We start from the raw sequence: 22,365 nt of genomic DNA on the forward strand, positions 1-22,365 counted from the left end.
CCAATATCTTATGTCTAATCAATAGTTTTGGAAACGCATACCGTGGAATTTACCTCGCGAAACTAAAATTGAGCGAAAATCTCCATTTTCAAAATTTTATAATTAATTACCTGTTTATTTGTTTTGGCTCAAACTTCACACGAGGACTCTCGATCACATATGTTTTACCCGTGTTTAACTTCACGGGACTGTCTTTATTTGTTCTCGAGTTATTTAGACCTAAATATGGCTTTTTCGATTAAAGAAAATTGTCGTTCCTTGCACATGCTTTTTTTAAAAAATCATATTTTAAAAACTACAAGGAATTAAGAGCTAAAAATTTAGTTTTCCCACTAAAATTATATATGTTAATAACCTGTAAATTTTAATCAAAATTGGTTATGGTGCCGTGGGGAACGTTTTCCAAAATCGGGCGATTTGACGTGGAATTACCCTAAACATCAATTCTGTGCCTGTCTTGCTAGCTTTTCCTTCCAGTCTCCAACGTGGAACAACAGGTTGAGGCGGTGTTAGTGGTGGTGATAATTCTTCTCTAACATCATCATCGCTACTACTCTCCTCTTGTGATGAGGTTTCTGATTCTCCTGAATTACTTTCTTGCGACAACAAATCATCTTCAATTTCTTCTGACCATATTTCTTTTACTGGTTCATAAATCTCTTCTCTTGTTTCTCTTAATAACCTAATTTGCTCTCATTGAAAGAAACATGTTTAGTTTCCACAACTTTTCTTTCCACGGGAAACCATATGCGATACCCTTTCGTTGCTACAGCATAGCCCACCATGATGCCCATCTTCGCTCTTCTTTCAAATTTGTTACTAGGTGGTTGTGGTACAAAAGCAAAAGCCACACATCCTTAACATTTAAGATGGCGTAGTTTTTCTCCATCGTCCCTCTGGTGTCACATCTGGTAATTTTGAATGAGGTAATCTGTTTGATAGATAGATAGATATACCAGTGTGTGTAATACTTCTCCCCACATGTAATGTGGTAATCTGGCATCTACCATTAATGCTCTAATTCCTTATAATGCTGTCCGGTTGAATCTCTCAGCAATTCCATTCTTCTGTGGGCATTATGTGTTAGTTCTTTGCAATGTCACTCCATCCTTTCTACAACCTTCCTCAAAATATTTGGCACAATATTCCAAACCATTGTTGGTGCAAAGTTTCTTCAGTTTCAATCCAGTTTGCCTTTCAGCCATGACTTTATAATCTTAATACCTCTCATAAGCTACACTTTTATTCTTCATGACGTAAACTGTAGTTTTCCAAGTGTAGTCATCTATGAAACTGATAAAATACTTTGAACCTCCTAAAGATGTAACGGGTGCGGGAACCCAAATGTCACTGTGAACAAGCTCTAGAGGTTGTTTTGTGGATATATCTGGTATAGCTTTTGAAGCGGTCTTAGTTGATTTTGCCACTTTACATGGTAAACAATGATCTATGTCGCCTTTAAATTCTGGTAAGCCATAAACCATCTCTTTACTCTGTAATCCTTTCATTTGTTTCACTGAAGGGTGCCCCAATCTTTGATGCCATCTAGCAGTATCAATAGTTAAACTTGTGTTACATCTAGGCTTTAATCTAGGTTCTCTGTGTGTCTATCAGTACTTGGAATATATGCATCAACAACATAAATTATTTCCAGCCAATGTTGATGATAAAACTAATTTCTGATCAACTCCATACACTTTAACAGATCCATTAATGTTGGAAAAAACTATTGTAGACTTTTTAATGTTTCTCGCCTGGTTTTTCCTATGCGTTTTTAACGAAACCTTTATTAACTGATAACGCATGTTTTTTAAACCATGTATATATAGCTCGCTCTGATTCAATTAATCACCACTCTACCACTCTAACACTACGCTCTAATCATGTTGTGTGCATAATGTATTCTAAGTTAAATATGTTGTTTTAAATAAACCAGTTTTTTACCAGTACCATATTGTCTTTGGCCATCAATCGCACTTGCTGCTAAATGATGAAACTTCATCAATTAACTATTATGATCTTACAACCATTATTATCGAATCTTCTTGCTGATAATAAATTCCTGTTGTAATTTGGAACGTAGAATACATCTGTCAAATGTATTAATTCTTCTTCATATGGTGTATTGACTATCATATTAGCAACTCTGGTTCCAAGAGCCTTTGCTTCTCCTTGAGCAATATCAATCGGTACGTCTATTTCTCGATATTCAACGAACCATTCTCTTTTATGACAGAAATGGTGAGTAGCACCACAATCAAAAATCCAGGAATCTCTATCTGATGTTGATATCATTCCCATAAAAACTGTTATTGTCCCAACCCCTAGAGTAACCTTTCCCCGCTGGTTTGTTCTGATTGCGATCCTGTCTATTTCCTCTTTTATCTCTTTGTCTAGCGTCTATTTAAATATTTTCTTGACAATGTTTTGCTATATGTCCAGTTTTTTCACATTTATAACATTCAAAAATTTGATGTGTACTTGCATGTTTACTTCCTCGCCGCTCACTGGAAGTCCCACGTCTTTGCTGTGTAAATCTATTTCTCTGTTGACCAGTCTGTCTGTATTGTAAAGATGCAAATCCGCCCTGTTTATCTGTCTTCTCTTCATCCTTTTGTACTAGTTTCTGACTTTTGTATTCAGCTACAAGTAGAGCTTAAACTTTGTCTGGAGTAAATTCTACATCTTCTAGTTGATATGCTCTTTGAATGGTGTTCTCATATTGTTCTGGTAGTCTACAAATCATCTGGTATGCTATCTCATCTGGGGCTAATGTTTGACCAGCTAATTCTAATTGTTCAGCCGCAGCACTAACTCTCCCTAAAAATCCAGACATACTCTCAGGTGGATTATATTTCAAACTTAGAAATGCATTACGTAAGGATGCTATCTGAGCCCTTGACTTTGGCTCATATAGCTCTTGAAGTGCGGTCCAAACCTCCACAGCCACACTAAGTTCTTGTGTTGGTTATCAACACCCAATGACAATTTTGACAATGCTCTGTTTTCTAGTTTCATATCTTTCTTTAACTTTAGCATCAGCCTCTTCCCCAAGGTCTACATCTGTTTAAAAATCTAACAAGGCCATTTTCATGTTGAACTTCCAGTTCACATAATTTTCATCATTTAACTTATTAAATGAAAAAGATGTTCCTATAGTTATATTCCGTTTATCCATCTTTTGTAACTAATTCTTTCTTCAATCTAGTTCTATTGTCTGGTTCTATTATACACTCAGCTAAGCCTAGGTCACTACATTAATTGCCAATTCAAACTATACATTCTAATTACTTTCTCTAAATGATCTAACCACGCTCTGCTACCAATTGTGGGGGATTTAATGGCAATTAGTAAATAATCTAGACATCTTGACTTTGGCCTTCTCGGTCAAGCTTCCGCCGCGTTCCGCGAGACAGACATGATTTTGTAAATATACTTTCTTTGCGTTCATAATTGACTTAATTGTTAACATAGAGTTGTGAAAATGTCTTAATATTTTATAAGACATCGTTGGCAGAAAGAAAACTCCACGTAACAGGATTTGCTTTGATTTTGCTTTGAGGAAAGAAATATTACGAAAACTGCAGTCTTCTAACTCAAATATAAGATATACTTTTTATATAGGTGCTGCTCGTTCAAAGCACAACCAAATGTTTGTGTTAAAGATTAAGAATATGAATTTGTATCCATTCTGTCAAAAGGATTGTGTATTTATAGGATATAAAAATTCACAGGCAATACAAACAGAAGGCTTGCACTATGAGGGTGTTGTATTTATTGTAGGTTCTTAACACACCAATAAAGTAATAATTTTAAAACCACACGTTTCTCTCCATTTTATTATTTTTCTTAGGATGTTGTAAGTTGAAAAACACAAAGGTGTTTAAGATGTGCGAGACCTCTTTGATGACCCTTTAAATTGTAAAACAAAAACCAACCCTGACTGTCACTATTTAAAATACTAGTGGGAAGAAAAAGGTGGTAATATTGTAACTGATCTAAGTTACTGAGCTTGCTGGGAACAAACAAAAACTTACCACCACTAATAAGGCCATGTTTCCTGCTACTACTGTAGATAATAGAACGAGTGGATTAGTCTGCCTTGGGTAGCTTATGAAATAATATATACAGGGTGTTAACTAAAAAAGGATACAGAGCCAATTACTCAAAATGTGTTTTATGTAAGAATTTGAAATTTGCAGGTTACATCGAGGGTGCAGGGGGACAAATGACAATGAAAATTTCAATGACCTTGAACCAGGTCTTCAAGGTCATTCAAATTTTATCTCAAGAACCGTTAGGATTAGAAGAATAGTTCCAATTAGATATGTGTTCTACGTTTAATTTTAAGTCTAATCAGCTTTGACCCAATCTAATTTGACCAATGGGAAGCCGAGAAATGTTAGACCAAAAACCATAAGGTCGTGTGTGGTATCTAATCAAGACACGACATTTAAGGGCTTATAAATCGAAAACTACCAGATCGTGACACTCTAAACTGAGTGGGGAGTTTGAAATTGGTAACTAATGATGACCTTGAAACATTAGTTCAAGGTCATTCAAAATTTATCTCGATAACCATTAGGATTAGGAGAATGGTTCCAATAAGAAATGTTATAATACCACCTCTCAATAAAGAACATATACTCAACATAACTAAAATAAAACTACATAACAATTTAGTATCTCAACTGAACCGTGCCAAAATAGAGAGTGAGTTGTTAACTTTCCGAAACATGATTTAACAGACGACGTTCTTTATGACGTCACACCAAAGAACATATATTTTTTAGGACTTCATTTATGGCAAATCTACATCTACCGTACAAAAAGAGAAATTCCCCGCAAGGTTTTTTAAGTCAAATTACCTTTTACCCGAGGTAAATAAACCAATAAAACTCCCAAATAAACGTTAATTAATTGATTTAAGATGTACCAAGTATTTTTATTAATTTTTTTTTAGTTTAAATGTGTTAAACACAAAAACTAAAGAAGTAATTGAAATAAATTGAATGACCTTGAACTAATGTTTCAAGGTCATCATAAGTTACAAATTACGAACTCGTTTAGAGTGTCACAACAATTTTGATCCATTAGATCTGGAAGTTTTCCATTTATAAGCCCTTAAATGTCGTGTCTTTATTAGAATACCACACAACCTTATGGTTTTTGGTCTAACATTGCTCGGCTTCCCAATGGTCATATTAGATCAGGTCAAAGTTATTTAGACTTAAATTTAAACGTAGAACACATTTCAAATTGGAAACATTCTTCTAATTCTAATGGTTCTCGAGATAAAATTTAAATTACCTTGAAGACCTGGTTCAAGGTCATTGAAAATTTCATTGAGATTTGGCCCCTGCACCCTCTATGTAACCTGCAAATTTAAAATTCTAACATAGAACACATTTTGAGTAATTGGCTCTGTATCGTTTTTTAGTTAACACCCTGTATACAGGGTCTTTTTTTTTGCTCGGAAAAGTTTTTTTTCAAAAACTATTTATAGTACCGATTTCAAATTTGGAAGGTCAATTCTCTATACCGGGGGACATCAGTTTGAGAAATTTGAGCGTTTTCGGTAATGTTTTTCACCAATTTTGAAAAATTATTTTTCGACCACTAGGTGCGAGATAAAAAATTTCTATTATAAAGTTGTAGGCCGTCATCGAAAACCCTTAAAAATTGTTCACTCGACGAAAAACAATTTATTTATCAGTGAAAATTCGAGCTTGAAAAATTTACAAGTTGGTGAAGCCAAATTACGATTGTTTGAAACGATAATTGAAACCGAATTACCTAATCCAGTTGAAACTTTGGTTAAAAAAACGACCGGATTTAAAAAACACGAGGCTATAGGTCAATCCTAAACATGCATTGGGTATTTAAAGGAAAACTTTGGGAGATTATTATCAGTGTTTGATAATATTTCGAACAATGCCTCGTTATTCAGTAGCTGAGCGTACCGAGATAGTTGCCATTTACTATGGAGAAGCAGCGCAAAACTTTTGAAGAGTGACTGAAATCTTCGCAGAAAGACATCCAAATGGAGCACCATCTGTAAATACAGTAAGACGAGCAATTCACGATTTGTATCAATTTGGTAACTTGCAACCTAGGTTTCGCGGATTGAGCAACCGGATTTAGACTTCGAGAACAATGTACTCGCGTACTTTGTGGCATATCCTCGTCACAGTTGCGCGTAAGAATCGCTATCACCCATACAGAGCTACGCTCCACCAAGGACTAATTGACGGAGACCATCAAAGACGTTATGAATTTAGCAACTGGTTACTAAATGCTGTCCAAGAAGATAGACAATTTTTGCGCCATGTTTTGTTCTCCGACGAAGCGTCATTTTCTAGAGATGGGCCCTTTAATCATCAAAACAGCCATCTTTGGTCTGACATCAACCCACATTGGGGTTTTGAATATCATCACCAGGTTCAATTTGAACGGGTCAATGTTTGGGTTGGACTTGTTGGAAACCGTTTGATTGGTCCCTTTTTCCTGCCGACGAACCTCAACGGCCAAAGGTATTTACATTTTCTACAGAACGAACTGAGTGACGCAATCGACGACCTTCCATTGGCTGAAAGACGTCAGTTGTGGTTTCAGCAAGATGGCGCCCCTCCGCATTTTTCCCGGCAAGTAACTGAGCACCTCAACAACGAGTTTCCTGAAAGGTGGATAGGGAGAAATGGTCCAGTGCATTGGGCAGCAAGGTCACCTGACCTAACACCGCTGGATTATTTTCTCTGGGGATTCGTTAAAGCAAAGGTATACGCCACGCCCATTGAAACTAGGGAGGAACTCATTAGACGAATAATCAGTGCTTGCCGAGACGTCACACCAGAAATGGTAGAGAAAGCGTTTGAGAACTTAATTGTCCGCGCACAAACCTGTGTTGCAGCCAATGGTGATATTATTGAAAATGTTTTGTAAAAATTTATGTGAATAAAATATCTGCATTTAAAAACCAAACGTGTACATTTTTTCAAGTGTGAAAACTCTACTACGTTTGTATTAGACTTGTTCCCTTTTCAATTATCGTTTCAAACAATCGTAATTTGGCTTCACCAACTTGTAAATTTTTCAAGCTCGAATTTTCACTGATAAATAAGTTGTTTTTCGTCGAGTGAACAATTTTTAAGGGTTTTCGATGACGGTCTACAACTTTATAATAGAAATTTTTTATCTCGCACCTAGTGGTCGAAAAATAATTTTTCAAAATTTTTGAAAAACATTACCGAAAACGCTCAAATTTCTCAAACTGATGTCCCCCGGTATAGAGAATTGACCTTCCAAATTTGAAATCGGTACTATAAATAGTTTTTGAAAAAAAAACACTTTTCCGAGCAAAAAAAAAGACCCTGTATACAGAAACCTTACAGCGACAATATTAATACTTATTTTGCAAAAAACATTGCAGGCAACCATGGAGGCAACGCATTTTACAGGGTGGTTACCAAGACGATACATAATCGATACATAAACAGTGATAAACAAATAAGTTAAAATTAAGTAAACATCAAATAAAATTTAAAAAAAAAATATAAATTAACTAAACTAAGAATTTTGACTGATCCAACGAGCAAATAACAATTCCATAACCAGCAAATGAAATTGAGGAAATGATAGCTGAGTGGCATTTTCACGGATGTCATCGGGAAAACTGTTCCAGCTAGGAGCAACAAACCCAACGAGAACGCAGCTAGCCTTTAAACATGCTAACCCAGTGTTGTGTACAAATTTCATTGGACATACCTTTAAGCTGAACGTTTTACGGGCGGGGGGGGAGACAATTTCAGAATTTTCCCCTTCCAATGGCAGCAGGCGCAAAAGCGTCTAACCAATGAAAACTGTACACAAGGAAATGCAAGACTTTTGACAGGTTACGTTCTCCTTGTGTGGGGTGCTGTGTTTGTTATCCAGAGCCAAGCATCTAGCAAATTTCTCATGGTAAGTAGGGATGGTCCACCTGGAATTCAAGGTCATAAGCACACCAAGATAAAAAGTCGTAGACTTGACTAATTTTAAGAGCTTTATCATGTCATAAACACCTATTCCAACACCTAGCGGCCAGAGATGGGGTGTTTCAAGGCGCTTTTCATAAGGAATGTGACCAGGTGAATTGGGCCGAGGAGATTTAAGGAAGAATCGAGAAAAGATAAGCAGTATGAGATCCAACGATGCAGTATCCTTCTTGAGGTAGGTGATTCCAAACAGGAGAATCAAAGTCAAGAGCTGGCAGGCACATCAAACGAAAAAGCGTGCTGGATGAGCACTTAAATCTAGTTCTTCGAATGAGGCCACAAAGTCAACAAGCTTGATTGCCATAGTAAGTAACGTAAGATGAACACTTCAAATCTCTTTTGCAAGGTCGAACGGTCATTCACAGATCAAATCGCAAGCTATATGTAGCTGTCATCCACATATTGATAAATAGAACATTTGGGTGTCAGCACTGTAGATAGAAGATGTTAAAATGCAGTGCTCCTAATATTACAAGGTGAACTGGGTGTTGACGAGACAGATACTTCACATCAGGCTGGAATCATACGAGCTATTGCGACGGACAGAAGATTCGTGTTGCAGACTTAGGCAATAGGGTAAGGGACATCCGTGAAAGCCCCCACTGGTCACCCAATAGGTCCCAATCGGGAGCTTTTGCTGCTGACGTCACTTCCCATTCAAAAAACCGTCAGACCATCGTCCATAAGTTTTGGGTTTTTTGTTCGGTACTCAGGATAAAAGAGAACACGCGAATTTTTCGGGTAGAAAAGGAACAACTGTGGTCGTGTGGGTGAATGTAAAACTTTAAAATTGTAAGGTCCTTTCTCTTATTTTTGTTGAAAATGACTTAGAGAGACATCGAATTATCTTTTGTTTCTAATGGATCAGAATCATATCGCTGTAAGTGTTTAATTAAATTTATTTGTATATGAACTCTGTATGTGGGTGTTCAATTATTTTATCAATCAGGATAATTGTAACGGAGGGGATTCCCTCGTTTATTAATTTTTAGGCATAGAGGGTAAAGAGATTTACCCACTGACAACTAGACACTCCTACTCCTACATCCTACGATTTCTATCTTATCTATCTCACCAAAGCATGATTGGCCGTTGACATTACGTCATCACTTTTAAATAGAGGGCGTTCGGGTCACTAGGGCTGATATATATACAGAGTAGAAAGGGAGAAGGAAGCAGAACATCAAGGTAGACCAGCCGGGAGTAGCTAGGTCCCACTCGACTAAAAACCTTGTCCTTACTTCTAGGCAACACTCTAATTCAGTTCATTTCTGACCAGTCCGTCATTTTAGTCCTCATTGACCACAGAGTTATACTCCTGGGTTTTTGTCTAGTCAACATGGCCCTTCATTCTTTGGTGAGATAGATTTCCTTACACTTTTAATGAACTTAAATAAATATCATAAATATTATTAAGAAATCCTCATCTCTTGAAACTTCATGTTATATTTTGTTGTTATTTTGCGTTTGAAAGTGGATGTTCGATGATAAGATGTGTTTTGAGCTCTTTTATTTTTCCTATTTTGAACCTAGGTTTGCTGGCCTTAGATCGGTTACATAATAAATCCTAATAACAGTCAGGACCCCATGGTTATGACGGGTTACATTATGTCATTGTTGAACGAATCGTAGCATAAAAAATCAAGAAAAGTTTCTTCTATTTTAAGATTATTCATTCACAAAAACCCAAATCTATTTTAAAAGGTGAAAGCTTTCTATTAAATAGGCACTTACTTGAAGTATGGTTTCAAAGTTGAATGTGAGGCCATTCCAGAGGGTAAATTCCCCACTTGAAGCACCAGTTATTAGCCGCCGGCCTTCTGGTGTCCACTAAAAAGTAGTTTATAGTCTATGATTTTCAAAATATAGGAAACTTGGTGCGGCAATCGATTTCTAAACCTTACAATCCATCCTGCTTGGTCATATTTTCTTTATAAAAGTTAAATTACCTTTATATTTTTGACTAACACATGATTATATTATAATTATATATCCGTAAATTAAATGTGTATAAAAGTGTTAGTTTTCGGTTTCCCTAATTATAATTGGGTTTTTGTTATAATAGGATTGTCCAGAACCAGGATGCTAACCCATGAACTTCTGATTTCGAAAAGTTATAAGAACAAAAGATGCACATTACTATTAGTTCAGCCCTAAGCCAAAAAGTCTGCAGAAAAATGTTAAGCCAACAAAGTGAAGTTCTAATTCAACTTTCAGGGATATTTTTTAAGATATGGAGTTGCAAAAGTAACTATTAACAAGTTAATTGACTAAAAACCAACTTACCACAACACAAAATATTGGACACCTCATCTTGTTTGTTGATGTACGTACAAACTTGGTTGTTATAGCATTAACCGGGTTTTCGAGGTAGCTCATAGGTGGCATCAACTAAAAGTAGATGTTGATTTTTTATTCCTTATCTTTTGGTTACAAAAAAATTAAAACTTTTGATAACAAATGACAAAAATTTTAAATATTTTTTTCTTGAAGGAAGTAGAAACTAAATAGTAAATTCATTTGCTAAATCCCACACTACCTTTTTTTTAACGTAATAAGCACCAATCACCACTAGCTTCTAATAAACCTGGTGGAAAAAATGATAAATTCGTAGATCCACCACAAATATGGAAATTCATACTCCCTTTACAAAACTAAAGGATTAATTTTGAAAAACTATATTGTACACATTATTTTAAAATATGTAGTGTTGGTTGATATTGTAATTTAACTGAAGGTGGAGATGATTATTTGACTGATTATTACTGATATCAATATCAAACCTACACAATAACATAGCTTAAGGGACGCATGGGGTAAGCATATGAAATAATTTCTGACCTGTGGTAGCCAAATTAGCAGAGCTAAAGGTCAATCAAGGTTAGCGGTGCTATCTGCCTTGTTTATGAGGAAATTCGTTTAAAAATATTGGACATCGGGTAAAATTAGTAATCTAGGCACAAGCCGATTAATTAGGATATCATTTTAGCCCATCACTAAATATTTGGGGTTAAGTGTTAACAGCTATGTACATCTTGTTTTTGTATTCTTTTTATCACTGGTTCCCAAGGAACCCATTTGTGGCTCAATTATTTGGTGGAAATGAGAAATTGTTGACATATATACTTTCCAAAAAACACTCTTTGCCTTTTGGAGTGCAGTAGGTTAAGCAACGGCGAGAAATAAATGTGGAAAAGTGATACCAATATTGCGATTTCATTTATTCCGGGGATGATTAAGAAGAAATCCCTTACCAAAAATAAGTTGGTTTTTAGTTGATATTAAGTTGGTTTACACATTTTAGTTGATACTAAGTTGGTTTCAAGTAGGTTCAAGTTGCCAGCATATTTCAAGAAACTATTTAAAGGGGTAATAAGTTGGTTTTAAGTTGGCTGGAAAATATTTATTTTTTTAAGTTGGTAATTAGTTGGTTTTTAGTCAGAAAATAACATATTACTTTTAAGTTGGTTTCAAGTTGCCTCTAAGTTGGCTTTAAGTTGCCCCATTAAGCAAAATCAGAGTTGGTTTTAAGTCTACTTCTAGTTGGTATTAAATGGTTTTTAAGTAGGTTTTAAGTTAGTATTTAGTTGGTATTTGTATCAAATACCAACTAAATACCAACCTAAAACCAAGTTTAAGTAGTTTTTAGACAACTTATTTTTTGGTAAGGGTTGGGTCTATGTTCTCCCTGGCCAGGGGGGGGGGGCAAGCACCCATAGAAAGAAGACACTAGAGAAAGTACTTTAATGGTTTCCAGTGCTACGGAACAGGGAACGAATGGTTGTAGAATTCATTACTTTCTAATTTAATAATAATAATAATAATGATAATAATAAAAAGCTTTTATTGGATATTCCAGTTCAGATCATAAACAGATCTTATAAAGATCTGGTTTATACTGGAGTTCGGCATTAAATGATATAAAATTAAAATTAAAACTAAAGTAAAAAAATTCCGTCGTATTATGACATTATAGTTCTAAGTTAAATTTTGAATGTGATACTTTATTGCCTTTTTGAACTGCGGCAGATAATTAATTTGTTTAATTATGCTTGGTTAAGAGTTCCATAGGCGATTGCCACGAAATTTTAAACTTTTATCCATAATACTGGATTCCTTATGATTTAGTACAAGGTTATGAGGTTATATTGACATGAGCGTGTCCCTTACCAAAAAATAAGTGATCTAGGAAATACTTTAAGTTGGTATTTGGAACTACGCAAAAGGACTACTCTGGGTGACACAAAACGAGTTTTGAAAATGGCCCCCAAATTACCTAAAAGTTGCCCAAGACAATAGTTCTTTCTATAAATTTTTTATGCTTGCCCAACTTGTTAGAGATGGGTTAAGGCCAGTCGGTAAAATGGTGTTTAAGAAAAAGAGTAAAGAGGAGACCAAGAATATAACGAGAGTAATAATTGCACATGCAGATGAAGTTCTCAGTAGTGATAAGTTTCCTGGAAAATCGCGGTCTGTATGGAAGGATATGTCAATGGCGTTAGAAGGGTCTATGAGCGCCAATGCTCTTTATACGTACGTCCGAAAAAACTACAATAACATTTTGGAGAACTTGGGAATTGATGACAAGAAAGCTGAAACCGAGAAGACAGATGACACTGAATCACACAAGAGTAGCGATATTAAATGCGCTGATGAAGAATCTGCAAATCATTCGGATTCATTTAATACCTTAAGCGGCTCGCAAAGTTCTAAATCAAATGAAGAAAGAATGGAATTTAACTTGACGATTACTTCAGAAGAATACAAAAAAATGTCACCAACAGATGTTACCTATAAGAAAAACGAGCCGAAAATTACGAAACAACCAAGTAGGCCTTACTTAGTTTTTAAGAAAGGTAGTTGGACCCATGTCATTCATCGACATTTTACTAATGATACAAAATTGCCATGTTTAATCTCCTTTAAACGAGCGAAATTAAGCCGGTCAGCTGAAATATATGGTATAATATTTGGGCATTGCACAATTTGCAAGTCGAATTTTTATGGAGAAATACAAAATGAGCCAGTAATTGACTTCGATGTGCAATTAAGATGTAGAATCGTCGGCAATTTTGTATCAGGGAGTGGTCAGAGATACACGTACAAATAAACAGTACCCAGTGGTACAAATGCTATCAGAATCACACAACTCTGACGTCATATCTTACTGGCTAAATGTGTGGCTGATATAAGGTGGGATTCCGCACAAGACAGTCGTTACTGACATGTCGTTGGAGTTGCTTTTATTTTGGTGGTGCAAGGTGGTGCAAGGTGGTGCAAGGTGGGTGCAAGGTGGGTGCAAATAGAATATAGGTCTCTGATAAAATTTCGGGTTGCAGGGGGGGCTAACTTAACAGAGCCTAGTTCTTTCTATAAATTTTTTATGGTTGCCCAACTTGTTAGAGATGGGTCCCGGCACATCACGAAAACGTCATTTACTTGGGGAGTTAGGGATATTTTTTTTAAAAACCTATGGCAATGTTCGAGTTAGAGAGCTTCACGTCTTATCTGATTACCAAATATAATTAAAAGTAAGTCAGTCGATTATTTTACTTTTCTATTATTACATAATAATTAATATAATTTTTGTAGAAATCCCTCTCTTATAGTACGATGAAGATCAATTAATGCCCATATTTTGACCTTGTTGGCTAAGCCTAGGTCAAAACAAATGCAGTTTATAGTATTAATCTTAGTCTACAAGAGTACTGGAGCTGTGTGCTGACAATGTTTTATTATCCTTGGTATTGTGATAATGAACTCGACAATTTCGAAGTAAGTTAACCCTTTTATAAATCTATATACACATAAAACGTCTTCAATAACCATGATGTTGTTAATTTTAGCCGAAAGAAGTGCGATAAAGCTAAAACTATAAACATTGCCAGTAGAAATTTGGACCAAACAGCTAAAGATAGTGGCACAGATTTTCTAAAAAAATTCTATTACTAAACATCAGGCTTCAGTGCAAATTCAACTGCTACTACAAGCATATTCATTAAAAGCAAAGTTGAAAGTTCATTCCACTGCATTCTAAATATGACATTGCTGTTAAATCAAGTACTACTCCAAAAATAAAATTTTAAAAGCGAAAATATTTCTATTTAAGGAATCATTTTTTTCAGAAAAATAAGTGTGGTGTTATTATATTTATTTTCCCTTACCAAAAAATAAGTGGTCTAAGAAATATTTAAGTTGGTTTTAAGTTTGTATTTGAGACAAATACCAACTAAATACCAACTAAAAACCTACTTAAAACCAACTAAAAACTTACTTAAAATGTTACTTAATAAAGACCACTTAAAGCCAACTTAAAACTTACTTAAATGTTACTTAATAAAGTCCACTTAAAGCCAACTTAAAACCAACTTAAAAAATAATATGCAATTTTCTGACCACTAAAAACCAACTAAATACCAACTTAAAGAAAAAGGCATTTTCCCACCAACTTAAAACCAACTTATTACCAAATTAACTAGTTTACTGAAATATGCTGACCACTTAAAACCAACTTAATATCAACTTAAATGTGAATACCAACTAAATACCAACTAAAAACCAACTTATTTTTTGGTAAGGGTAACTACCCTTACCAAAAAATAAGTGGTCTTGTAACTTTTTAAGTTGGTTTTAAGTTGGTATTTGGAACAAATGCCAACTAAATACCAACTAAAAACCTACTTAAAAACCACTTTACACCAACTTAAAACCAACTAAAAGCTTTCTTAATAAAGACCACTTAAAACCAACTTAAAACTTACTTAAAAAGACCTCTTAATAAAGCCACCTTATAACCTACTTAAAAATTATAAGTAATTATCTGACCACTAAAAACCAACTTCAAAAAATGAGTATTTTCCAGCCAACTTAAAAACAACTTAAAAACAACTTATTACCTCTTTAAATAGTTTATTAAAATATGCTGGCAACTTGAACCTACTTAAAACCAACTTAAATGTGAAAACCTACTAAATACCAACTAAAAACCAACTTATTTTTTGGTAAGGGTAATTTCAACTGTGTTTGATTTAACCGCCATTCAACACCACTAAAGATATTTTGGAATCTTAAATTTGATGCTTAATTTCCTAGTTCACATAGGGTAACCAGTGGTACCCTTACCAAAAAATAAATGGTCTAAGAACTATTTAAGTTGGTTTTAAGTTTGTATTTGAGACAAATACCAACTAAATACCAACTAAAAACCTACTTAAAAACAACTTAACACCAACTAAAAACCAACTAAAAACTTACTTAAAATGTTACTTAATAAAGACCATTTAAAGCCAACTTAAAACTTACTTAAAATGTTACTTAATAAAGACCATTTAAAGCCAACTTAAAAAATAATATGTAATTTTCTGACCACTAAAAACCAACTAAATACCAACTTAAAGAAAAAGGCATTTTCCCACCAACTTAAAACCAACTTATTACCAACTTAACTAGTTAACTGAAATATGCTGACCACTTAAAACCAACTTAATATCAACTTAAATGTGAATACCAACTAAATACCAACTAAAATCCAACTTATTTTTTGGTAAGGGTTAGTTCTTAAATCAATAAGTTATTTACTATGGTTCATCTTTTAACTATTTTACGACAATTTAAAAGCGACTATTGGTTGAGTTACTAGCGGCCAATTTAAAAGCAACTAGTGGTTGGGATACATTTTGTCAATTTATAGGCACAATGGTTGGGCAACTTTTGGGCAATTGTGAGCAATTTTATTTTGTTTATATCTGCACTTTTGAAAACAATTTTTACACAACCTAAATTCACTCAACTGTTGGGCGCCAATTGGGAAACCGTCACGCAACTGTTGCGCAAATTTAGGTTGTATATTAACAACTTTTGAAGGCAATTTTTTAAAGATTTATGGATGCACGTTCAAACAACTTTTTTCGATTTTTAGGATATGTTTTTCGGTAAGGGGGTCAATGTTGTTGGATGCAGACAATAAGACATCATCGTCCACACCCTTACCAAAAAATAAGCGGTCTAGGAAATACTTTAAGTTGGTATTTGGAACCAATACCAACTTAAAACCAACTAAATACCAACTTAAAAACTACTTAAAACCAACTTACAAATATGTAATTTTCTGACCACTAAAAACCAACTAAATACCAACTTAAAGAAAAAAGGATTTTCCCATCAACTTAATAACAACTTATTACCCCTTCACTAGTTTATTGAAATATTCTGACCACTTGAGCCTACTTAAAACCAACTTAACGTCAACTAAAATGTGTATACCAACTAAAATCCATCTTTGTTTTGGTAAGCGTTCAGAATTTACATTATGTAAGCTTACGATTTGAGTTCTATTGTGTCCCTTACCAAAAAATTAGTTGGTTTTTAGTTGGTATTCACATTTAAGTTGATATTAAGTTGGTTTTAAGTGGTCAGCATATTTCAGTAAACTAGTTAAGTTGGTAATAAGTTGGTTTTAAGTTGGTGGGAAAATGCCTTTTTCTTTAAGTTGGTATTTAGTGGTCAGAAAATTACATATTATTTTTTAAGTTGGTTTTAAGTGGTCTTTATTAAGTAACATTTTAAGTAAGTTTTAAGTTGGCTTTAAGTGGTCTTTATTAAGTAACATTTTAAGTAAGTTTTTAGTTGGGTTAAAGTTGTTTTTAAGTAGGTTTTTAGTTGGTATTTGTCTCAAATACAAACTTAAAACCAACTTAAATAGTTCTTAGACCACTTATTTTTTGGTAAGGGAATACGACTCGAACCACTTAATTGCTAGGTTTGACATGCCACAATCTCTTAGTTCTCTAATTAGTAAATCATGATTAACACAGTCAAACGCTATGAAAGTTAGTCCTACAATTTTGTTTTTGGATAGATTATGCAAAATATTTTCAAATAAATTAAAAATACATGATATGGTAGAGTGTTGTGGTATGAATTAAGTTGGTTTTAAGAATGCTCAATTCTCACTGAGTATAAATAAATACATTCTTGCTGATATACAATTTTTATAGATATTTTCATTAAAAAATATATTGTTCACTATTTGCCACATTGGCCAGGCTAGAAAAATCCACTATTTTCCATACCATTAGTCAAAAGGGTTTTTTCCAATCTTGGAACACTGAAAGGGATGATCTTCTACTACTTACACTTCTAAATTAAGAAAATTACAACTTACTTCAGAAGAGTAACCAACATCTGGTTGTAGAGCTCTTCTGTCTCTGTAGTCCCTCTGCCACGTTCTTGTCTAAAAATTTCAAACATATAACTATAAATATAATAAATTTATTTATTTTGTGTACATTAATGGTATTAAAAATTTAAAAAATTGAGGGTGCAACTTTATTATACAAACTTATTTTGGGATCCTGACAAGGAAACATAAGCCAATTAGAAACATTATAATAATAATAATAACAACAATAATCAGCTAAGCTAAGTAATACCAAGGAACCACACAGCCCTAAGTCAAATAGTGACATTTGAAGCCAATTACTGGTAGCCGGGTTAAATTGTGTAGGATGGTGGCAGTGGCATACTGAGAGGCTGTGGCGCCTGGATCAAGATTTTGATATGGCTTCCCAGATGTATGTCATTAATAACATAAATATTGAATAAATATTCATTTATCCCTTACACATTACGTCGTTGGTTCTGTTCTACTGAGAGTTATATACTGATTAGATTCCCAACAAAATCCAGATGAGTTCGTCCTTCAACAGCGTTCTGTCATTAAGCACGTTAAGAACTAAATTCTACACTCACATTAATTCGAAACGTCAAAGGCATCTAAGGAACATTTGAATATAAACAACGTATATAGCTGGAATAATTTTGTGCCTTTTGCCGCCACTCCAGAAGACCTCTAGAGTGGCGCCTGGTTCAACCTAAACCTCTGCCCCCTATCGGTACGCCTCTGGATGGTGGTGAAAAGCCCTTCAAGCCACACGAGCCAAAAGCTCCCTACACTTACCATTAACCTCGCAAGCTTTTATTGGGACTGCTGATCAAATTTTGTCAAAAGGGTTAGAGTCTGACAAAATCATCTAAAATTATGTTGTCAAAAATTAAAATGATGTATAAAGGGGGATAATTGAGAGAGTTGGAAGTTCCAAATTTGCCATAAAAACGGTTCGGAAGAGCTATGTGTGCCCAGTCTGACATACACAATTCAGAGATGAGACCACAAATATTACCCATTTTAGTTATGAGGAAAAGTAACTGTGCAATCAGTAATGGGAAATACTTTTTCCCATCTACAATTGCGACTCAGCAGTTTCCATGTTCTTAAAGGGAATATAACCTCTGGTATTTCTGTCGCCCTCCGAGGGTTCCAATATTGTCCGCTGCCTCCCGTGGCTTTTCATACATGCGGCACTGATAATCGCTGATTGTGAAGGGATTAAAGGAAATTGATGGGGTCTTCCATAAAGAACGGGTTGGAGGTTCTATTCCCTTTAAGTAGCTGTTTTTGGGGGCAAGTTTTATTCTTTCAAGCAAATAATCTACCCAAAATTATGATTGTAGTTTGGTATTTTTTTTGATAAAAGATAAAATTTACTTCAAGATATTTGACGATTGATGCATTATAATCAACAGTTTTCCTAGCTACTGCTTTTCTTAACCTTTTTCCGTCAAACTCAATGGCTTGCGCAGCATTTGCTTGTTGCCTGTTGAACTGTTGATTGTTCTGGAAAAACCCTGGTGTTTTTTGGAATCCACCTGGTGAAAATTTGTTTTGGAAGAATGGTCGTTGAGGAGAAGGAACAGTTGGAACGGTAACTACTGTTTGCATGATGACTTAATTGCCACCTAATTAAATAAAAATAAAAATTTTATTGGTTTTTGCAATAGGAATAAATTATTTCTTATTCAGGGAATTGAATTTTGTCAGTGTACTCTAATTAAATACTAAATGCTCTGATGCAAAATTGTGAATGAGTTACTTTGTTGCATTAGCTAAAAAACTTTGAAGCGGATGATTTACATAGTGCTCAGTCGCTTCAGGTTAATTAAATGTGTTTCTTTCCAATTTACACTGATTCAAGGGCATATTTAGGGGGGCATGCACACTTGCACCCACTGAAATGGATTTAGGTTGGAGGTGCATAATTTAACATTGCTTTCAAGTGCAAAACGTAAGTGCCTTTTAGGTTAGAAATGGGGTGCATAGTTTGGATCTAGGGCATAATCCCAGTACTGTGCACTCCTAAGACTAAATCCAACCACCTCAAGTAAGGAACAAAATCATCCCAAATTTAATTAAATGTTGGCTCCTAAGGGCTACGCACATTCGTTTTGCTCTTGTGCTGGGGTCGCCCCCCAAACCCCATAATATCATCCTAAAAGTATATAAAAGACCCACCTACTCGCATCGTAACAAGTGCAAGCATACCTACTGACATTGAAACTAGTCCCAGTATACCTACTGAAAACGAAAAACTAAGCTACATTGGGGTCATATTTAAGAGGGGATTTTGTACAATAAATCAAATTTACATGAGCTGAGCTAAAGTTAAGAGCAGTTTCGTAGCAGCCCAAAGAAAGCATCACGAACGAGAAATAGCAATTGGAAACAAAATTATTACTCTCACTTTTAAAATAATTAATACTCCTTTTAAAAAGATTTAGGAGCAAAGAACTTTTCATTTTTTTAAATTTATTGTAGAAATGCAATTATTTTTAAGGATTTTTCAATATGTATTCAGCGGCCCCCCTAGGGTGGTGCAAACAGTGCAACCGTTATTCAGAGATCTCTCAGCACCCCCTCAAAAAACTGTTTATTTTGATAGCTTCCAAAGTTTCCACTTTGAAAGCTATTTATAATTTCCATTTAATTAACATTAGAAAATAAATAAACCATAGGTAACATAATAAACAAAGTATAACACTTTCTGACATTATTTTTTAAACATGAGAGTCTGTTTCACCAATGACCATATAAATCATTACACAGCTAAGAACTAAGAACTCTCAACGAGTGCTAGGTAATGATAGCTGGGAGATTGTCAGTGTCAGTATATTTGAAGGATCAATAAACACTTATTGAAATTTCTGATATTTTCAACAGTAAAAATAGTGTACACTTCGGAAAAACAAGGTTTTTTTCTGTAAGGGGAAAAAAGTAACAAAATTTTGCAGGATTTGGAATCTCAAAGTTAATTCACAAATCAGAGCTTCTAGAGTACAATTTTTATGTTGTTACTGAGTTTTTAGGCTGACTTCGAGATTTTGAAACTCATATGCTCCAGATTTTTTGATATTCAAGTTTATTTACTGATTCCTAAAATAATTTTTCTCGATAGTGTATGGAATTTATTAACATTCGGACTCCTCAAAAGTAAACCATAGAGATCACGGCAGAATTAACCATTATTAAGTTATATGGGCTAAAGCACTAACAATAAATACTGCTTATTAATAAATTTAGTTATGGTTATGACAATATCGGCATATTTTCAAATTAAACATAACTGAAATTAAATGTAAATAATGAACAAAATTTATAACAGACTATTTCAAGTCAGGAAACAGTAACCATAGCGGAAACATTGGTCAACATGAACAAAATTCTACAAATTCACAGCCAATGGTTTTTTTTAGTCCAGACTTTTATGTTAGGAGGTAGTTCAGTTGTTGGGTCTATATAAATGTCTGATGCTTGAATTTTACTTAAATTTTTACAAAAAGGAAATTCTGATTGCTATACTTGAATACGTCAGATATAAACAAACTCAAATAAAAACTGCTTATCATACGGGCCATTTTATAAGAAGGCATCAGATTTCAACAAAACAATACAGACCACCCAAGGCCTAACACAGAATCTTTAACAGTTACAGTGGGTTATAGGTTATGAAATCATATTTTAAGCAAATCAGTTGTGGCAAACTAACACAAAATTTCACTTGTTCATAACGTAACTGGCGCCAGTTACACCAAGATGCTGTTTTAAATAAAACTATCCATTTAAATCCAGTATAATCGGGGTGGGTAAGACTCAGATGAATATCACTTTGACAAGCACTAGAAGTCATTTTTGGAAAGTACTTTTAGCTAATTTTCTGAAGAACAATATGTTACAGTGCTCTTTTCTTAAAATACTTTTTCTTTAAAATAAAATTGTACTCTGAAAATCAGTTTTATTTATAATGCAATGGCTGTTTTGACGCACAGACTGTCAATGTGGTGTTTCAGTTTTACTTTAAAATAATTCATGCACAGGACTGTCCAACTAAAGTTTATATTTTAGCTGCAAGGGCCCAAAAGTTCCTGGGGTATTTAAACCTCAATACCATTATAAAAACATTCAATTTTCAAACTTTACTAACTCTGTTGGACCTGATCTACTACACCATGCCAAGCATTACAACAGCTAGGAGGGGTGATATTCTAGAAAACTCTCAAGAAAACTACTGTTAAAAAGTATTTTTTCTAGTATTGTAATCTCAAGCGCAACTTGGTCCCTTCAGCAAATCCCAGTGGAAACGTACATGAATTTGGATAATTTCTTACAAATAATTACTTCTTCATTTGGTAAGTTGTCATCCACAAACCAAAACTACGCAATTTGTACAAGTGGTGAAATTTGTAATCAGACGCAATTTAATTTCGTTAGAATAGACAAAAAAAAATGTAAATGTAACAGATTTCGTAAAAACCAAGTCTTACATTTTTATTAACATTGTTAAATATTAATTTCATCTCATGTAAGGATAATTAACATTCAATTCCACAAAAGGTACCAATTACTGAAATTTAAGGAAAATTTATCTCGAAAATATACGTGGTTTTCGTTTGTAGGTAATGAAGTAACAGAGTGATGTTGCAAAAAATATTATGTATGTACCTTATTATGTGATTTGACAGTAACTATTATATTAAATTTGAAGGCCAACTTTAACTAAACATATTCAAACGTTAAAAGCTTTATGATAGACTTCACAAAGACCTACACAATTTGAAATACTAATAGCTCAAATTTAGATTTAAGGCCAAAAAAGTGAAATAGGTTTAACACTGTTTCACTGTACCACTGCCTATTTTCACAACACATTTTTTACCAGACGACAATTTCATGGCTTGTAGGCTAGAAATAAGCCAACTTTATTTTCTTATTGGGCTAGAAATATGCTAAGGTTTTTTAAACACTAGGCCAATTTTTATATATTACTCCGTCCTTTAACTCCTTTACCATTATATGTGCTCTGCGGTCAGAGTTGCCAGATGAACGATTTTCCCGCCCGAATAGACTATTTTTCAAAGCGTTTTGCGGGAAAAAAGGATAGGGTGGGAGGCGGATTCATTGTGTTGGGAATAAATAGAGGAACAAGCAGAGAGCATACGC

The 22,365-nt window shown here is 34.3% G+C and overlaps 1 protein-coding gene across 1 annotated transcript in view; it reads right to left on the reverse strand.

The window, feature by feature from the left end:
- The window catches only part of Wdr33 (WD repeat domain 33), a 40,913-nt gene extending 18,901 nt beyond the window's left edge, over positions 1-22,012 (reverse strand). Inside the window, exons 1-5 of the mRNA XM_090159645.1 lie at positions 21,868-22,012; positions 18,580-18,830; positions 17,197-17,265; positions 10,320-10,424; positions 9,768-9,863 (exon numbers count right to left, since the gene is read on the reverse strand). Coding sequence (XP_090015771.1) covers positions 9,768-9,863; positions 10,320-10,424; positions 17,197-17,265; positions 18,580-18,813 — 504 coding nt within the window. The 5' untranslated portion in view covers positions 18,814-18,830; positions 21,868-22,012. The remainder of the gene's footprint in view (positions 1-9,767; positions 9,864-10,319; positions 10,425-17,196; positions 17,266-18,579; positions 18,831-21,867) is intronic.
- Positions 22,013-22,365: the final 353 nt, after the last annotated feature.

Source organism: Leiobunum rupestre, chromosome 10 (genome assembly GCF_980474605.1).
Source record: "Leiobunum rupestre chromosome 10, qqLeiRupe1.1.hap1, whole genome shotgun sequence".
NCBI lineage: Eukaryota > Metazoa > Arthropoda > Arachnida > Opiliones > Sclerosomatidae > Leiobunum > Leiobunum rupestre.